Below are 17,925 nucleotides of genomic sequence, written 5' to 3' on the forward strand. Positions count from 1 at the left end.
ATATATTATATATAGTTGTTAAAATGGCTGCCATGGTGTTATGTCGGTTACGTTGTTTGAGAGAAACTTTCTACCGCAAATAATAACGTAAATCATTCTTGGGAAGCGGTAGAGGCTGCATCATCAAATTTCATCATCATGGAGAGCCGAAGTAACGAGTCAATAGCTGGAATGTCAGCATTAACCTCGTTACCTGTGATCGTGAAAGAGGAGCCTATAGAACAAAACGGCACCTCGAAGCAGGACTCACAACAACAATCCCAAACGCAGGACACAATTTGTATTGATGAGGAGTGCGGGGATCAACGTATCGAGTGCACTACCGAGAGCCAAGAAAGTGAGATCCGCGCCTTCTTGTCCAAATGTGTCTTCTGCAGTAAAGTATTCGTCCTGGGAGATGATCCAAAGCTTCTGGAGTGCTTACACGCGGCTTGTACAGCATGTGTTACTAATAAGCTCAGTGATCACAATACATCAGTGGATGTGGATGTGCTGTGTATGTAATATACACATGTAATTGTAATTATAATTTGACAAAATTTATTATTTGTCGATTTTGAATTGTCAAATTGTTTTAAATGGAACGGATTCTTATTTTGATCGCTTTGTAGTATTATTTTATTTTAAATTTATTCTGTGCTTTTTTCTAACAACTCATTGTATTTTACAGTGGAAAGCAATTTGATTATGTGTCATATTTGTAATGTAACTACCAAAGTGGAAAATTTAATTGAAAACAGATTTCTCTTAAAGTTCTTGGAGGAAGATAGTAATTTGGGATTAGATGACGACCCTAAAGAAACTGAAGAGGAAAAAAAATGCACCAGCTGTCATGATAATGCTACTGCTACCAGCTGGTGTGTCGAGTGTGAAGAATTTATTTGCCAGAATTGTGTTATGGTAATTATAATCTATATATTAAATTATTAAATGCTGCATATATATATATATATATATATATAGTTAGATAAAAAAATAGATTCTTGAATAAATATTTGAGTAAAACTTATATCAGATAAAATTATTAAGGCACATCAAAGATTGAAGATTACTAAGGATCATACAATTAAACCCAAGGATGAAATGACAAGTGACAATAGGGATAATGTCAAAAGAAGCAATAAGAAGATACTTGGATACTTATTTTGCACAATCCATTGTCATGAACAATTATCTTTATTTTGTCAGACATGCGATAAATTAACCTGTAGAGATTGTCAACTCAGTGAACATCGTGACCATAAATATAAATTTATTCATGAAATTGCTGCTGAAACTCGTTCCTCCATGTCTACTTTGCTCAAAGAAGTAAGGTAAGATCTATAAATATATAATAATTAGCAAAATTTTAGAGAGTTGCAGATTTGCAAAAAAATATAATTTTCAGTTACAAACGAGTATTATTAAGAAGCGCGATGAAAGTTATAGAGGATAGGCAAGTTCTAATATTGGAGAAGAAAAAGAATCTTGTTCAAGATATAACACAGATGGTAGTACAGTAAGTATGCTGTATATATGTATATTTGTATTTTTTTTTTTAAGTACATTCTTTTCTATTCTATTTTCTTCCTCTTTTATTTTAGATTAACGAATGCAATTAATACAAGGGGAAAACAGTTGGTAATGAGATTAAATGAAGTGTGCGATCAAAAGCAGAATACATTAAATGAGAAAAAAGTTGCTTTAGATCAGTTATCCAAACTTACGGATCATTGTATACTCTTTGGCACTCATGCTTTGAATAAAGGCTCAGATATGGAATTATTATACAGTAAAAAGTATACTTTAATTATAGATATATACATATATACATATATAATGTATATAACACATAATAATATTATTATAGATCTGTTACAAATCATTTACTAAGGATAAAAAGCAAACGAGCCGATATTCCAAATCCTGAGATACCGGTCAGAATACATTTGTCTCTGGAAAAAGTGCCAGAGTTAATAAAAGGTTTGTGAGGACACACAACTACATAATTTTTATAGTAATTTTCAACTATTAATTTTGTACTTTAATTAAATCAACGATTAATTTTATACTTTAATATTATATATAAGATACAGGATAAAATCCGAAAAATCGCCCGCAATATTTCCGGAAGTGATTCGAGACCCAAAAAGAAGGAAAAAAAAACTATATAACAAGCTTTTATGTTAAAAAAATCATAATTTATAGTCCGCTTGGATCCTCTTTTAAATTTATTTAAAATTTAAAATTTAAATTTACTTAAATTTAAATTTTTAAATTTTAATTTTAAATTTTAATTTTAAATTTAAATTTAAATTTAAAATCGGGTCCCAATCACTTCCCAAAGTACTGCGGTCGATTTCCCGGACACCCTGTACAGTCTGATACATTTTTACATTTTTGTATTGCAGTGGTATCATCGATTGGGGCGATAGTCGTCGATGGCAGAGTATATCCGTCCGCATCTCCTGGGAATAATACAACAGCATACAATGAACCGCAAGTTGAGCCAAAGCAAATGACAAGCTCGACGAGTGCTCACGCGGACGGTATTATTCCGATTATTCAGCAAGGATTGTCGTTATCAGGAGCGACTATAACACAACAATCCACCAACATACAACAAAATTCTTATCAACAACAAATGCCTCTGCATCTATCTCAACAACAGCAGCAACAACAGCAATCGCAAAATTATATGCAACAATATAATGCCACACCGCACAATATGCCACCCCGATCATCGCCACAGGCGCATCAACCGCGTGTACCGTATTCTGCCAACTATAATAATAACAACAGATTACAACAACCTTTAGTGATGCATCAGCAACGTCCCCTGGGTAATTGTCACCAGCAACAAGTGACGTCGTCTACGCATCCGCATCAGCAGGTCCAGAATCTCGATCAACTTGGACAGAACTCAAGCTTACGCGGGCTTCTCGCACATAATCCTTCCCTTCCGCCGCCCCCTTATCCGTCTTACCGAGCATCCGCCAATCACGTGTCGTATCGATTACCACCTGGATATAGATATTCCTCAAGTGGTAGCCCTCAGAGAGCAACGGGGATGGTTCAAGTACCACCACATCACGCGTATCAACAGGCAAATGCGCCCGTTGGAACGACACGTCTGCCTCAATGTAATTTAACTCCCCCGTCAACGCAACATCTCGGAAGTTATCCCATGCAACATCGTTGGCATATACCTCAGCAAGCGAATCCTTGCCTTCCCTCTTATACCTCGACATCTCGACCTCAACACACAGCTCCCAATATGACAGTCCTTCCTACCAATGAGGGATACAAAATTACTTTAAGAAATCAACAGACCAGCAATAATCAAAAATATAACGCCAATGTCGGAAGCGTTAATTCGTGCGATAATTCGTCGCAGTCGCAAAATTCTACCGTTTCGTTGTTACAAGCTGTCAGTTCGTCGATACCTAAAACGCCTAGTCCTGTTACCACGCCTGGCAAATCAGACGATACTGAGAAAAGTCTAGATAAGTTTTGTCAGAAATCATTGAGTGATCTGATGCTCACTATCGCGAAATTAGATAGCAATGGAATTTTAGTAATACCGGAAGCTCAAAGAAATCAAATGGATTCGACGCAAGTTGATAGTTCCACCGACGAAGATATAAACTCCATGACAGAAAATACAACAGGTTGGTTATTAGACCTCTAATTAGCTTAAATTTATATCTTTCATATCATGTTGAGAAATATGTCTAATTTTTTTTTTTCATTCTATTATGTCTTTTCCAGCAGACAATTCGAAAAATACAACGACGCCTATGGTAATGAAAGATGATCCGAACGAAGATTGGTGCGCCGTCTGTATGGACGGAGGAGATGCGGTGCTATGTTGTGATAAATGTCCGAAAGTCTTCCATCTTTATTGTCATATACCTAGCTTAAAATCATTTCCGGAGTGAGTTCTCGTTCTCTTTACTCATCTACACTATTTTTATCTCGCTCTTTTACTTTTCGCTAGTTAATTTAATTATTCTGTTTAGTGAAAGTGAAACCTGGCAATGTATGTTGTGTACGAATGTACTCGATTGTTCAGACGATATATCGAGCAACGAAAAAAGACCAACTGGTATGAATAGTAAAGAATTACGAATTGCGCAAAGAATCGTCCTAGAACTCTATTGTCAATACGAGCAAAGTCTTCCTTTTCGGGAGGTTGTATCGAGCGAGGTAAATAAATTTTTATTCGGTGATAGTTTTATTTAACAATCGAGCGATAAACTAAAGTATAATATAATGGTTTTTATCATCAGATCACCGATTACCATCGAATTATCAAGAAGCCGATTGCATTAGATATAATCAGGGATAAATTAAAGTCTGATCATACAGATCATTATACAGATCTGAGACAAGTCATGGCGGACATTAGACTCATGTTTAAAAACGCTTTCACTTACAATCCTGTAAGTTAATTAAGTCATTATTAACTCTTTATCTTTCATTGTTGTCTCCTCTTTGCATCTCTATCTGTTTTCTTTTTTTTTAGGTGGATTCTCAAGTATATCAAGAAGCTAGAAATTTAGAAGAATTTTTTGAAAAATTGTTATTAAAATGGGCACCAAATTATGCATATGACGATCCTTTTCTCGCACCTGAAAAAGATGAAGACGAAGAAGTTTTTCCACCCAATAAAAAATATAGACGCATAATTAACGGTTAATAGGTTTTATATGTGTGTGTGTGTGTGTGTGACACACACACACACACACACACAAAGAATCATCAATTGTATCTTATTGAGGATAATGATTTTGTCTAAAATTGAATTCCTTTGCGATTATATACATAGGCTATTGTGTATATACACTGCCAGTACTAGGAAATCAATATTTTATATAATGTATATTATAGATTTTTTGTATTGACAGTGTATATTGGAACATCAATCAAATTGTAAACATTATATAATTAATAATTTGGTAAATTGTGATAAGTACTATTGAAATTAGTTGTAATTCAACTACTTGTAATAATTGAGACATATCAAAAGAATTGCATATTAATAACATTGACTTATCATTGTGAAGTATTGATATTACCGAATGAAAGAAATTGAAAGATTACTTGACCAAAAATGTAAAATGCATATTCTTTTGCAGTGTTTTTTCAAAGTTAATCCTATTACAAGTAGTTTGAGTAATATTTATCACAATCTACCAAATTATTGTGATAAATACTATTGAAACTGCTTAGAATAGGAATAACTTTAGAAAACGTTGCAAAGCACGTGAAAACATATGAGTTATATCTGAAGTCTTTTTCAGTAATTAATCTTTTATTTCTTTCATCTGATGAATGATATCAATACTTCATACATGATAGCCAATATTACTAATGTATAATTTCCTTGATATGTTTCAATTATTGAAGAAATTTTATTTTAACGATATTTACATGTGTGAGATGACATAATAGACTTTTAGTTAAATTTGACTAAATAATAATCTTTACATTAAGTTTATAGCTGAAATATATATTACATATATTTCACACTAGCACTTAAATATATATTATATATTTCTTTAAAAGTTTTATCGCCTTAGTAAACTTGCAGAATGCTTCTTAGTATTATATATTTGATTAATAGGATAATTAATTTAATATACATCTGTTTGTTAAATAATATTTTTCAATCTTTTCATTGCATGAAAAATATTTTATACATATGTAGATAAGAATAAAATTTCGTTTATAATATTTTCACTAAGTACGGTTTTTTTTACATAAATAGAGCATCTATTTTTTTCTTAATAAAATTAATTACTTTTTAAAATGATAAGATAAACTGCAAGGCTATTTCTTATTTTATTAGTTTTTATGTATCAAACATTTTACACAGTAAACTTAATTTTTTTTGTCATTGGATTTGTTTTGAATATATTAAATTATATATAACTTATTTATAGCATATGCGCCAAGTGCAGTATTTCAAATGATAACCTGTGATGTTGTGACATTAATTTATATTACACGTATATTTAAGTATTTTATAATAATAAAAAAGCTCTTCTTGAATGTATGTATGTATAAAAAATCTTATATAAATATATAATTGTTTGTGCGCGCGCATATATACATATATATCTTTTAGGTTACGTTCCAAAACGTCCTCTCCGAAGAAAATTTTACTCGATGGCCGTTCCGAAACTCTTTTAAGCCTTTCCGATTGGTTCAAATCGGCCATCGAGTAAAATTTTCCTCGGTTACTTACGTTTTGGAACGTAACCTTAATTTCCATAATAGGAAATTTTAGGATTCTCTCTATAAAAATCAATTTTTCTAGCGGATAACCAATCCACTCATTCTGCGTTTATTTTCATGAAAATTGGACTTTCAGGATTATTAGGTTGGTAATACTGGTATCTCAAACAATAATAAAGATGGCATTTTGAAATGATAACCGTTTGATACTGTATGATTCTCTTTAGAAATATATTATCAATATAATTAGGATTTTATAAGATTGTATATTTATATCATTTCCTGTGAAAGAAAGTGAATGAATAATGAAATATTCAATACATTTGATTGAAATGAACAATGAAGCGTCCAATATATTTATGACTTTAAAATCGTATTTGTATTGTAGAGGTGAATATTTAATGAAATACTAAATCTTGAGTCATTTTAAAAGAAAAGTAGGATTATAGATATCAATTATAAATAATGCTTTTATTTTATTATTTTAGATTAAAACGCTTTGGATTTATCTGCAGTTTAAATGCATTTTATTTGGTTTAACTTTTAAAACATTCAAACATACAAAAGCTATATCACATTGATATTACATTATTCAATGCCTTCAAAAAAGCATTGTATGCTTTCCTTAAGTAAGTTATTTCTGCTTGCTTTTTTTTATATTGAGAAATTATACTTGCAGAAACTCTGATTTTTATTCAGATTTTAATTATTACATTTAATACTTCTTTCTTTTGTAGATTTAGATATTATGTGTAATATATAATACATAGAACAAGTACATACAAGAATATAATTACTTGCTTAGATTGTTAGATATTATTTAGAGAGCAAAACTAATTCAAAATAATAATTACAATTTCAGATATTGCAAGCCATGGATTTAGAAGCTTCTATAGTGGATCGGTTACAAAAACTAAGGCAATGGCAAATAGAACAACAAGAAAAGCTATTAAAACAACAACAAATGCAAAGAGAAGTTTTAAGCCATGAGCAGGACCGTATTTGTAAAGCACTTGGTTTGACAATAGGTGATCTTAATGATATTATAGAAAATACAGAAAATATGCATGCTAAGCATGAGATAGAGGTAGATACAACAGAGCCAATATTAGATGAAACTTCAGTTTTGCAATGCAGTGTAGAAAATTCGAATAATGCATTTGAAATGATCGACAAAGGAGTATCAACAAATGCTAATGCATTGTGCGAAACTTGTGAAAATGAAGAAACTAAGGATTCAGATATTTCTGCAATCGTCGATAAAAATAGAAATTCTGTAAAACGTTTTAATTCTGGTATATTGTCACAAGGAGAAGAGTTAAGTAGTGATTTATTAATAGAAGGGATAAAACCACTATCATTGGATAATGTAGTTTCAAATAGATACATTTCAGTTGATGATATTCCTGTTCCTTCACCTAAAAAAGATTTTCAGACATTACTGGAAGAGAAATTGAAAAGAGAATCAGAAGCTATGTCAAATGTGTGCACTGATGCAAAAACTAAACCAAAGAAACCATTCCTTAAGAAAGGCCAAGGACTTTCGAGATTCAAGATTTCTAAAAATTCAAAACAACCAACAATTACAAAGAAACATAATACATTTTTATCTTCTAAACAATGTATTAATAAAAGTGATAAAACCAGGAAATCTATACATAAAGATGTAATCTCGAAATCTTCAAATAATTCTATTATAAGTGGAAAACGACAATTAAATTTAAAAACTGTTCCATTACCAAGAAATAAGATCCTTAATAAAATTGAATATATTAGTCCAAGTAAACAAACTGCATATAATGTTACTTCTAATCAATCCAAATATTTGCAAGAAATGAATATGTCGGATTTTGATTCAAAGACAGAAAGAGAATTGGAGGAGGTAAGGATATTTGAACTTTTAGAAGAAAAAGCGGAAAATTCTAGTTTCTGTTCAACATCAAGCACAGTCCTTGCATTTTTGCAGCAATCCACACCATTTAAAATAAAGAAGAGATTAAATTGTGCAAACAGTGAAGGCGATGTCGTAGTAAGACAGCAAAATGACGAACGAACTAGCGATATAATCGAGCAAAAATCGATGTCTCAACGATCTGCACATATAGGAAATTTAAAATCCAAGATACAACAGTTTGAACACTTTGGTATTCATAAACATTCTCGTAATGCCACCATCAAGCCTTACTCGGATACTGTAAATGATACGCAAGAAGAAATACAGAAACATTCAACAATTGTCAATCAAATATCACAAAATAATAGAGCATATACAGATTATTTGAAAAATCATGAGATAGTAGCATTGTCATCAGATAGCGATGAAGAAGAAGATATTTCCAAAGGAAATAATGTAGCGCGCGATGATGAAGCGGATGTAAATCATCGCGTTAGATTCTCGGAATATAACGAATATAGAACTATAGATTCAACTGACGCGACAGATAAATCTCCCTTGAGAGATCATGTCAAGCAACAAGATTGGAATGATCATTCCACTGATTCATCGGAATTGTCTGACATTGAAGAGAAATTGTCGTTAAATGATGAAAAAATATCTCCCCTGAAAATTACAAACAGTGAAAAAGCAATTGATGCCTCAAGACGATCATTCTTGGAAGAAAATATAATGAAAGATTCATATTATCGTCTAACGCAAGCTGTAAATATTCCTGAAGAAAAAAATGCTTTGAATTGTAAAAACGAATTACCAAACGAAAATATATACGATGATAACGACTATACAATAGTGGAAGAAATTATTCAAACATCTGACGAAGAACAGTCCGTCCTGTCATCGTCGACATCATCATTATCATCAGATACTCATAGAGGACTGAATATGCTAGAAAGAAAAGAATATGTACTAAGAAATGAACTAGAAAAAATAACAATGAAGAAAATAGAAAAAATAAGTTCGAATGCGGAGGAGATCGATCAGCCATATGAAGATCGAACAAATCGGACGAATGGTTTCGAACCAGAACTTTTGAAAAGCCGTTTATTAGAACTCGAGAAAGAAATTGACATATTTCGAAAGGAAAGTGCAGCTCTGTTGCTCCAACGTCGAAACCTACAAGAAGATCAGACGATACTGCATAAAAAATATGCAGAGAAGGAAAGAAATTTTGAGGAGAATAAAAGAAGAATAGAAAACCGATTAGAAGAAGAGAAAAAGAGACTGGCACGCGAGAGAATGGCAATGGAGAATAGAATTCGTGATGCTCAAGAGAAGGCGAGACAAAATAAAATGGAAAGACAGAAGGTGGAAAGCTTGGAAGAGCAATTGGAAAAATTAAGGGACGAACTGAATATCAGGGAGAGCAGGTGGAATGCCGCCGAATCGAGGTATAAAAGTGAGCTTCGCGTATTACGAGTAGAAATTTCAAAATTGAAAGAAGAAATCGCGACTTTACAGAACATTAAAAGAACAAATATCAAAAATATCAGGAAGAGCACAAGTGGACAAATTATTACAAAAGCTATCAATCAAATTAATAAACGTATCATTGCGGCTCCGTCCAAAGAACTTCCAACGAAGGCGTCTCAAGATTTATCAGATACTTCTCCGGATGCTTCTACTCACGACGATGATGATGAAGATAAGAACAGAAGCAAATCAATAGAATCGATTGTAAAACCGGTTAATGTAAATGACGATTTTGAACAAATAAAGAATATATCTGTAAATAATAAAGTAGAATCTAAACGAGTCAAGATTGGTTCACGGCCAAAATGTAATAAAACATTCGAGGGCGAGAGTAGCGCGAAGAAAAAACAATCTTTATACGAAAATTTATTGAAAGACGCAACATCGGATCTTCTGGAAGATCAAAATTCGATTTACATTAATCAAAATACGAGTGAATCGACAGATACGCAATTACGGAATGCAAGGAACGATGAAACATCCGATAGAAGTAACGATAAATCCCATCACAAGTCCACAAACGAGGACCTCGGATGTACAACGACTTGCGTTACAAGCAATATAGAAATACCGTTCTACAGATCACACGAAATGAATCAAAGTCCATCAGATAAAGACGATATAAGATTGCCTGACAAGAGTTTAAATCCTTCGTCATGTCCCTCCTCTCTTCGTCATCGGACTAGTGGAGCAAATACTAAAGATATTGTGAAACAGATTCAATATTCAGATGGACGTATAGAGTACTGGTATCCGAACGGTAATGTCAAGAAAGTCTTTCCTGATCGAGAAGTTACAAAGATGATTTATTACAATGGAGATGTTCGTGAGACTGATAAGGATGGTAAAGTAAAATATTTCTACGCTACGACTCGAACATGGCATACTACGACTCCTGATGGCTTGGAGATTTTAGAATTTCCCGAGTACGTTTTTATCTCCTTATATATATGTCGCCTCTTTATTACGTTTATTTACTTGCATTCGCGCTTGATTTTTATTTGTACTTAAATAATCAATATAATGAGTAAAAATCTAATGAGTAAAAAATATATAGCGGTCAAGTGGAGAAACGTGCATCCGATGGTACCGTCGAAGTGTCGTTTCCGGACGGCGCTATACGAGTAGCACAAGCGGATGGTACGGAGAAGTGGTCCTTGCCAGATGGGACAGTAGCGCAAACCTTCATTAATGGCGATAAAATTCTGACTTTGCCGAATGGCCAGAGAGAAATTCACACGAAAGAGCATAAGGTAAGAATGAGTTTAATTCCACTTTATTATTTTAAAATGTACCATTTGATTACTTCGTATAAATCATATATTACGTTTTTTATCAAAGCTTATAAATATATTTCGACTAATATCGCGTATAATATTCAAATGTTTCAGAGACGAGAGTATCCCGATGGTACTGTAAAGATAGTGTATGCGGATGGTACTCAAGAAACACGATATTCCAGTGGGAGGAAACGATTAAAAGATAAAGACGGTAATCTTTTGATGGATTCGTATGATAATTAAGTTTTTCCATTAAGGATATTTTTTAATGGATTTTAGCAGGAATATGGTACAGTAAAGAATCCCTCTATATTCTAAAATTGTCGCAAATGTCTCTGCTATTCTGCAATATTTCAATTACTTATTTATATTGTAAAGACATTGTTTTTATTATGAAGATTTCTTTTAGTTTTTATTGTTATTTTCTAATGGTATGTATATGAACTGAATGAAAATGTTGTTTTACTGATTAGTTATTGAAAAAAATTCTCAAAAATTCTAGATGCCAAAAATTTGCTATATAATTGGTATTCTAACAAATAATAATTTAATATTAATCTAGTAAAAAAGAATAGAATCTCAATTTACAAAAAGAAAAACAGTTGATCTGTAAATAACAAGATTCTGTTCAAGATTCTAGATGAATAAAAAAGATCTACATTAAGTGTTTGTAAATGTATTATGTAAGTTACAATTAATCTATAAAGAATGAACAATTCGTATTGTGCATAAAATAACTATTTTTATAAAAACTTAAAATTTAATATTAACTTTATTATAAGATGAAATTAATAATAAAGAGGAATATATTTTTTTAATTTACAAACAATTGCAGGAGATATTTGATAGTGTCACCACAAATATTTATTTGTCTTTATCTATAATATATATAAAGCATGATTGCAGATTGAAATCTGCATCCCTTCTTCTACATTACATATTATATAGAAAATTTTAAAAATCCCTTCACTTTCAAATTCGACAATTTCAGATCATGATGTGACTGATAATATTTAAACCGGAAGTGAAGGTATTTCTGTTGCCTAGTTATTGTACTCAATTCTTATTAGCACTTTCTACTTGAATTTTTATAATTTTATTCCTCCCTCGAAAAATTAAAATTTGTTATAAAAAAGTTAATATTGTGAAATGTTAAATATTTTGGGGCAATAATTTTGCAGTGTTTAACACGTTATCGTTAATACACAATTATTCTAAAACAACGATAAAAACAATTATATGATAAGTTTATTATCAATAGTAACTTTTAAATATTACACACAGGCAAATTTATTTTTTATTAAAATGTAACGAAATCAAGTAACATCGGGGAGGAGAGATTAATCGAATTTAAAAAGAATAATCGATAAGAGAGAAATCGAACAATCGATTAGTCTCGATTGAACATTGCCCTTTTCTAGACATACCATACATTCTATATAATTTATTCTACATATGCACATTACACGCGTAAACTCTAAAACTGTAATCGATAAAGTATTATTTTAAGTAACGTGTGCGGGATCACAGTAATATGAAGGAACATCGAAATCTACGGCGTGACGCATAAATAAATAATAAGAGCAAGAAAAATAACGATATAGAGAAAAGTTGTTGGCAACGAGCGTGGTAAAGGCGATACCGATTATAATAGCGACGGTGGTGGCGACAGTGCAGTGGCAACAGCTGTAGCTAAAGCTTCTCGGAGAATTCTAGATCGAGGGAAATCGCGTCGCGTTACTTCTCGATGCGCGATTCGAGCCGCATCAGGGTCGAGCCGCGTCGCTTCTAACGTCGCTTCTCGTCCGCGGGTCGTGTTTCTTTTTTTACGATGCGTGACGATTACACGTTACATTAAACACAACACTGGATGAGAGAGCTAAATGCGGTCAGCGGATAGTTGGCGTACAACAACATTTCTGACATACGCCATGTCGCGCGCTTCCAGCTGATGTCCGTCCCTCGTTTGACATTTATCGGACGTTTATCGTTTTCTCCAGGTGCATATTTGCGATAGCCGAAATTGCACAGAGAAGGGTACCTTTTTAGCAGGCGTCTTCTCTCATGCGTGATTCGGTTGCGATCCAATAAATAATCGCTGCGTCGAGAGAATGGCCGAGTTGGATGACTTATTTCACACGGATCAATATGTAGGCCCGGAACGTCTCACCGATTTGTGCTTCAAGCTGATCTGCGAGAATCTCGACATCATCTCGGTAAAGGGAAGACGTGGTCATCGCATACTGCGAAAAGGAATAACCTTCCCGAGCGAGATATGCGACAAGATTATCGAATATGCGCAGCACAGCGAGGCGACCGAGGACGACGATTGTTTCTTCTCGATTTTCAAGAATTTGACGGCGACTCGACTGAAGCATGTTAAAATCTCCAATTGCAGCTTGACCGACGTCTCGGTTAACACGCTCGTCAATCACAAGCTCTACGACTTAGAACTTACCGATTGTAGTAATTTAACGGAACTTTGTATCGAGTATATTAATGACAATTCGGAGAATCTGCACAATTTAGCGTTTCACGGGACTTCAATGGTCGTACCGTCGAGTTTGAATGCAGGTGAGATTGCTGAGCTATTCTATTCTAGTGTATCGTAATAATTAACAAGCAAATTGTTAGTTGAATTATTTGCAATGTTTTATTGCAGCTGATTCATCCATCGATTACTACAAGCGAGGATACGTTTTTAAGACACCAAATTTAAGACGTTTGGCACTAGGATATGTAGGAATACCTGCATCGGAATATGCCATACTTCTGAAAGGATTAACCCATCTGACGCACTTGGATCTGTCTAATAGTTTTGACATTAACACTTTTGAATTTTATTATCTGGTACCAAATTTAGTGTCTTTAACTTTGTACAATGTCAAAGTTAATACCGATCCAAAGTCTTTTGTTAGAAACATCTGTCAGTTGAAGAATTTAAGGTATATCATATAAGTGTTCATATAAATTTTCTTAGAATTACAAGCATTGCTAAATAATATATAAATCTATATTGAACAATATAAATTTAATAGACATATTTTTATAGGCATTTGGATATTTCACAATCGAATTACAAGCATGGACAGTTTGATAATCCTAATAAGATTTTATGTGATTTAGTGAATGGTTTACCCCAGTTAGTATCCTTAGATATCGGCGGCACAAATCTTGCGGGTAGAGGTGTGGCCGAACGTCCCATCGATACGAAAATTGAAGATTCTAACTTTGGTCAGCTTTCTGACATACCTGGTCTCGCATCCAGAATAAATAAGCCGTTACAATTTTTAGGACTTTATGGTACTGCTCATGGTGCTTGCAGAAGGCATGATATACCTGCCAAAGTGGTGAGTTGTAATATATGAATTATATTTGAATACATATAAAGATATCATTCTTTTCTTTGTATTGATATTGATTTTGATGTGGTTCAATTTTCAGGTGGCTGGTGATGCGAACGAAGATCAAATATTAATTGCAGCTCATGTTTGTATGGACAATAAGCAAGAATTATTACAAAAAGTACTGAGCGATTTGTATCATGTATTTAGGTATGAAAATTGTCATAGAATGGATCAAGCGCTATGTACTGTTTTGGAAGCAATGGAAAAACATCCAGCTCAGAAACATATACAGATATCAGGAAGGTATATGCAATATTCTTATCTTTTTTTTTCTTTCTCTCTCTTGTACACTTTATTATTTAAAAATTTTCCATTCCCGAGAAAAGTAATTGCAAAATTTAAGAAAACATTATTAATATTGTGCTAATAAAATTTTAATACTTTATCGATATATGTTGCAGTGCTACATTATTTTACATAGTGAAGATGAAGGAAAAAGGTGAACTAGTAGCACGAATGAAGAGGAGGATTATTAGTACCTTACTTGCCGGTATGAGCGCGCATAGAGATGAGGAGACTATGATGAGAAATGGTTGTTTGGCATTGTGTCAATTCCGCATACCGCAAGATGTGGTTCGTATTATTTTCAATCTTTTAAGTTTTTGCATTGCGACGTAATTGTAGTGTGCAGTTTGACCGAATAAATTCTCTGCAATTAAACCGCGCGATTTTTACATAGAAAACGTTTGTTCATCTAAATATGTAGCAAAAGTATTAATTCTTTTTATGATAATAATATAACTTTCACAACATTGTGTCTTCATCATCATTCTTACTTTTGTAGATGTCAAATTATGAAGCGCTAGTAAAAGTGCTTCTTCATTCAGCCAAACATTCGGAACCAGAAAGTTTTGTTCAAAGAATCGGTATATATTTATTAAACTCTTTGGCTTGTCAAGTGGAAGGTAAAGAAAAGAGATTACTTGGCAAACTGGGTTGTGTTAAGACTATGTTAGAATTGGTCGAATATAGAGTAGAATCTGGTATATTTGATGATGTATTAGAAGTCGCATGGTCAACAATGTGGAACATGACGGACGAAACATCCGTAAATTGCCAACGATTCTTAGATGAGAAAGGCATGGCGCTTTTCCTTTTATGTGTAAAGGTATGATTTTATTATACATGTTTGTTTATGATAATGATACATTGTGCGCTCAATTCGTTATTTTCATTCATAATACAATAATATTTTTTTCGTTTAGCAATATCCACATAAGGAAGAATTGTTGAGAAATATGATGGGTTTGCTCGGCAATGTGGCGGAAGTTGAATATCTTCGGATCCACCTTATGCAAGAACGATATGTAACTGTTTTTGCCAGTCTGTTACGTTCTAATAGCGACGGAATTGAGGTTTCGTATTTCTTTCTCTCTTTTTCTTTGATTAATTGTTAATCGTCTATTTTAATTTTATTTGAACATTTTTTATTAGTCAAAATAGCAACAGGTATATTTCTTTACTTGTGCAGGTTCCATATAATGCCGCTGGTATATTGGCACACATGGCATCCGATGGTCTTGAAGCTTGGACGATAGAAAAGCCGACACGTAACGAGGTTCTTAAATACATGGTACAAGCAATTGAAAGTTGGGATTTAAATGCAGAGCGTAATATTAATTATCGTTCGTTCGGACCACTATTGCGTTTATTGGATGTATATCATACTTCTCCTTGTCAACACTGGGCTGCTTGGGCTCTTGCCAATCTCACCAAAGTATATCGTATGTATGCTCGATATTAATGCTTGTATTATGTGTCGTTGAATATATATGCGCATCTATTAGCGTATTCGTGTCTGCGACTATTTTACAATATAATCCGATCTGTTTTAGCATTCAAATATTGCGCATTGGTAGTAAAAGAAGGAGGGATGGAGAAACTACACACAGTAATAGCGGATCCCAGACCATACGAACGTATAAAAGAACTCGCAAATTTAGTGATTGAAAATTGTTATCAATACGAGACCCATTCCGATGATGTAAACGTTTCTCATTCGGCCTTAGATCCGGAATATAGTCTCGATGGTTAAAAAAGATCGTTAATAACGTCATCGTTAAGCACGTTATATAACTTATGTCGTCTTTTTAGACAAAACAAATTATAATTAGTACCATTAACGAACGAACAATAGCAGTGGAATTTAAGTACATAGGGGAGTCAGATTAAAAAGTGTGTTAAACCAACTCTATGAGACAATTTCTTCGACGAAAAACAATGGAAACGAACGGATGCTCAATATTATAATTACAAAGGTTGTGTATGCATGCGTGTATAGGTGCGTACGTGCGTATGTATGTGTGTATGCGTGTGTTTAAACATGTATAAACGGAGAATATTTTGAAATGATTATTCCATTATTGACAAATATATCGTATTATATTATTGTCAATAATTAATAGTCGATTTTGAGAATACTTGTCCGATCGATGTACATAGTCCGCTTATATCGTACAGTCGAGCCTTCATATTCTGAACATCCCTATTCTTAATGAATTAAACTTCCATAAGCTGAGCTTTTCCTCTCGCGTTATTCTTTCACATTCGCTTTTTCATGCATAGAGTGAAAATTAGTGGATTACTTGTATGTACATGTAATTGTTCACGAAATTTTCATTTTGCAAAAAGAGTTGTGGAAGAAATTGAAGAAATAATTCAAAATGAAAAAGATTGTTGGGTAAAATACAAAAATCTAATTATGTGAGCGCGAAAATGGAATTGCAGCTAACAGTGGTTGCACACTTGCTTATTTGTCTTTAACTAAACGTATTAACTTTCATACAATATATGGATGTATATTTTTGATCTTTCTTTTTCTCTCTCTTGTAGATAATATATATCATAGAAATAATTTTGTGTTCCCATTATTAAAACTTTTTTAATACAAGCATGACAAGATAAACTTGGAAGAATCTCTTACATGTAAATAAAATTATTGAAAAGCAGTATATTAAATTTAAATGTTTTGTATATTGTCGTTATTACTACATTAAAAAATTTTCTGAAAAAATTAATTTCATCAATTTGTACCAATTGTGCAGTTGATCATATTTTTAATAAATTTCCAGCTTTGTCTTTTATGTAGGCTGAGCAACAAAAAATATACAAAAGAATAATTACAGTGAGTATGAACAGTGTCAACTTTATGTATGTGATGTAAGCACATAATGCATCAAAGCATATCCGGTTTGTTCAATGTATAATATAACATGATCTATAAGTTTAATGCAACTATATATAAATATGCACTTTATTTTCCCTCTTTTATCTTTCTTTAAGAAATAATAATTGTGTTATCGATGATTGTAAATATATTGATGCATAAAGATTTGTTTCCCCTTTGATTCATGATAACAAAATATTTCGATGTGATAATAAAATTCAATAACAATAGTAATAACATACTTTTAAAAATAATATATAATTGATATTAATATGATAATTATAAATGTCTCGTTCAAGTCGTATGTACAATTTGTATAAAATTTATGTATCAAACTAAAATGAGTTCTAAAAAAAAAAAAAATACAATTTTTCAGTCTACATATAAAACTGAATTGAAATATTATATTGATTGTTAAACAAT

General features: G+C 32.5%; 3 protein-coding genes across 8 annotated transcripts; all 3 read left to right on the forward strand.

Annotated features, from left to right (window-relative positions):
• The first annotated feature begins 6 nt into the window (after positions 1-6).
• LOC145960897 (E3 ubiquitin-protein ligase TRIM33) lies at positions 7-5,720 on the forward strand. 3 transcript variants are annotated; one of them, XM_083080610.1, is made up of 11 exons: positions 7-496; positions 671-900; positions 1,030-1,313; positions 1,388-1,498; positions 1,584-1,778; positions 1,850-1,962; positions 2,391-3,650; positions 3,751-3,916; positions 4,002-4,188; positions 4,272-4,424; positions 4,508-5,720. In XM_083080610.1, exons 1-11 carry the CDS (start codon positions 139-141, stop codon positions 4,679-4,681), a joined length of 3,231 nt encoding a protein of 1,076 aa, XP_082936736.1. In that variant the 5' UTR covers positions 7-138; the 3' UTR covers positions 4,682-5,720. The 3 variants fall into 3 exon arrangements, with proteins under 3 accessions (XP_082936736.1, XP_082936744.1, XP_082936753.1); XM_083080618.1 differs by having other exon boundaries at positions 3,754-3,916; XM_083080627.1 differs by having other exon boundaries at positions 391-519.
• Positions 5,721-6,345: 625 nt separating this feature from the next.
• Positions 6,346-11,676, forward strand: Sas-4 (spindle assembly abnormal 4). Of its 4 annotated transcripts, XM_083080594.1 has the most exons (6): positions 6,434-6,612; positions 6,711-6,851; positions 7,085-8,104; positions 8,189-10,575; positions 10,707-10,902; positions 11,041-11,676. In XM_083080594.1, exons 3-6 carry the CDS (start codon positions 7,097-7,099, stop codon positions 11,170-11,172), a joined length of 3,723 nt encoding a protein of 1,240 aa, XP_082936720.1. In that variant the 5' UTR covers positions 6,434-6,612; positions 6,711-6,851; positions 7,085-7,096; the 3' UTR covers positions 11,173-11,676. The 4 variants fall into 4 exon arrangements, with proteins under 4 accessions (XP_082936715.1, XP_082936720.1, XP_082936711.1 ...); XM_083080585.1 differs by having other exon boundaries at positions 7,085-10,575; XM_083080589.1 differs by lacking the exons at positions 6,434-6,612; positions 6,711-6,851 and adding an exon at positions 6,346-6,367 and having other exon boundaries at positions 7,085-10,575.
• Positions 11,677-12,352: 676 nt separating this feature from the next.
• On the forward strand, positions 12,353-17,667 carry LOC145960910 (protein zer-1 homolog). Its single transcript, XM_083080639.1, has 9 exons — positions 12,353-13,503; positions 13,592-13,874; positions 13,982-14,279; positions 14,374-14,579; positions 14,738-14,909; positions 15,121-15,444; positions 15,542-15,691; positions 15,808-16,060; positions 16,172-17,667. The coding sequence occupies exons 1-9, from the start codon at positions 13,041-13,043 to the stop codon at positions 16,369-16,371; spliced, it is 2,349 nt and encodes a 782-aa protein (XP_082936765.1). The 5' UTR covers positions 12,353-13,040; the 3' UTR covers positions 16,372-17,667.
• Positions 17,668-17,925: the final 258 nt, after the last annotated feature.

Source organism: Camponotus vicinus, unplaced genomic scaffold, assembly GCF_025532165.1.
Source record: "Camponotus vicinus isolate PSW18456_S1 unplaced genomic scaffold, iyCamVici1.0 SCAF_1, whole genome shotgun sequence".
NCBI classification, from domain to species: Eukaryota; Metazoa; Arthropoda; class Insecta; order Hymenoptera; family Formicidae; genus Camponotus; species Camponotus vicinus.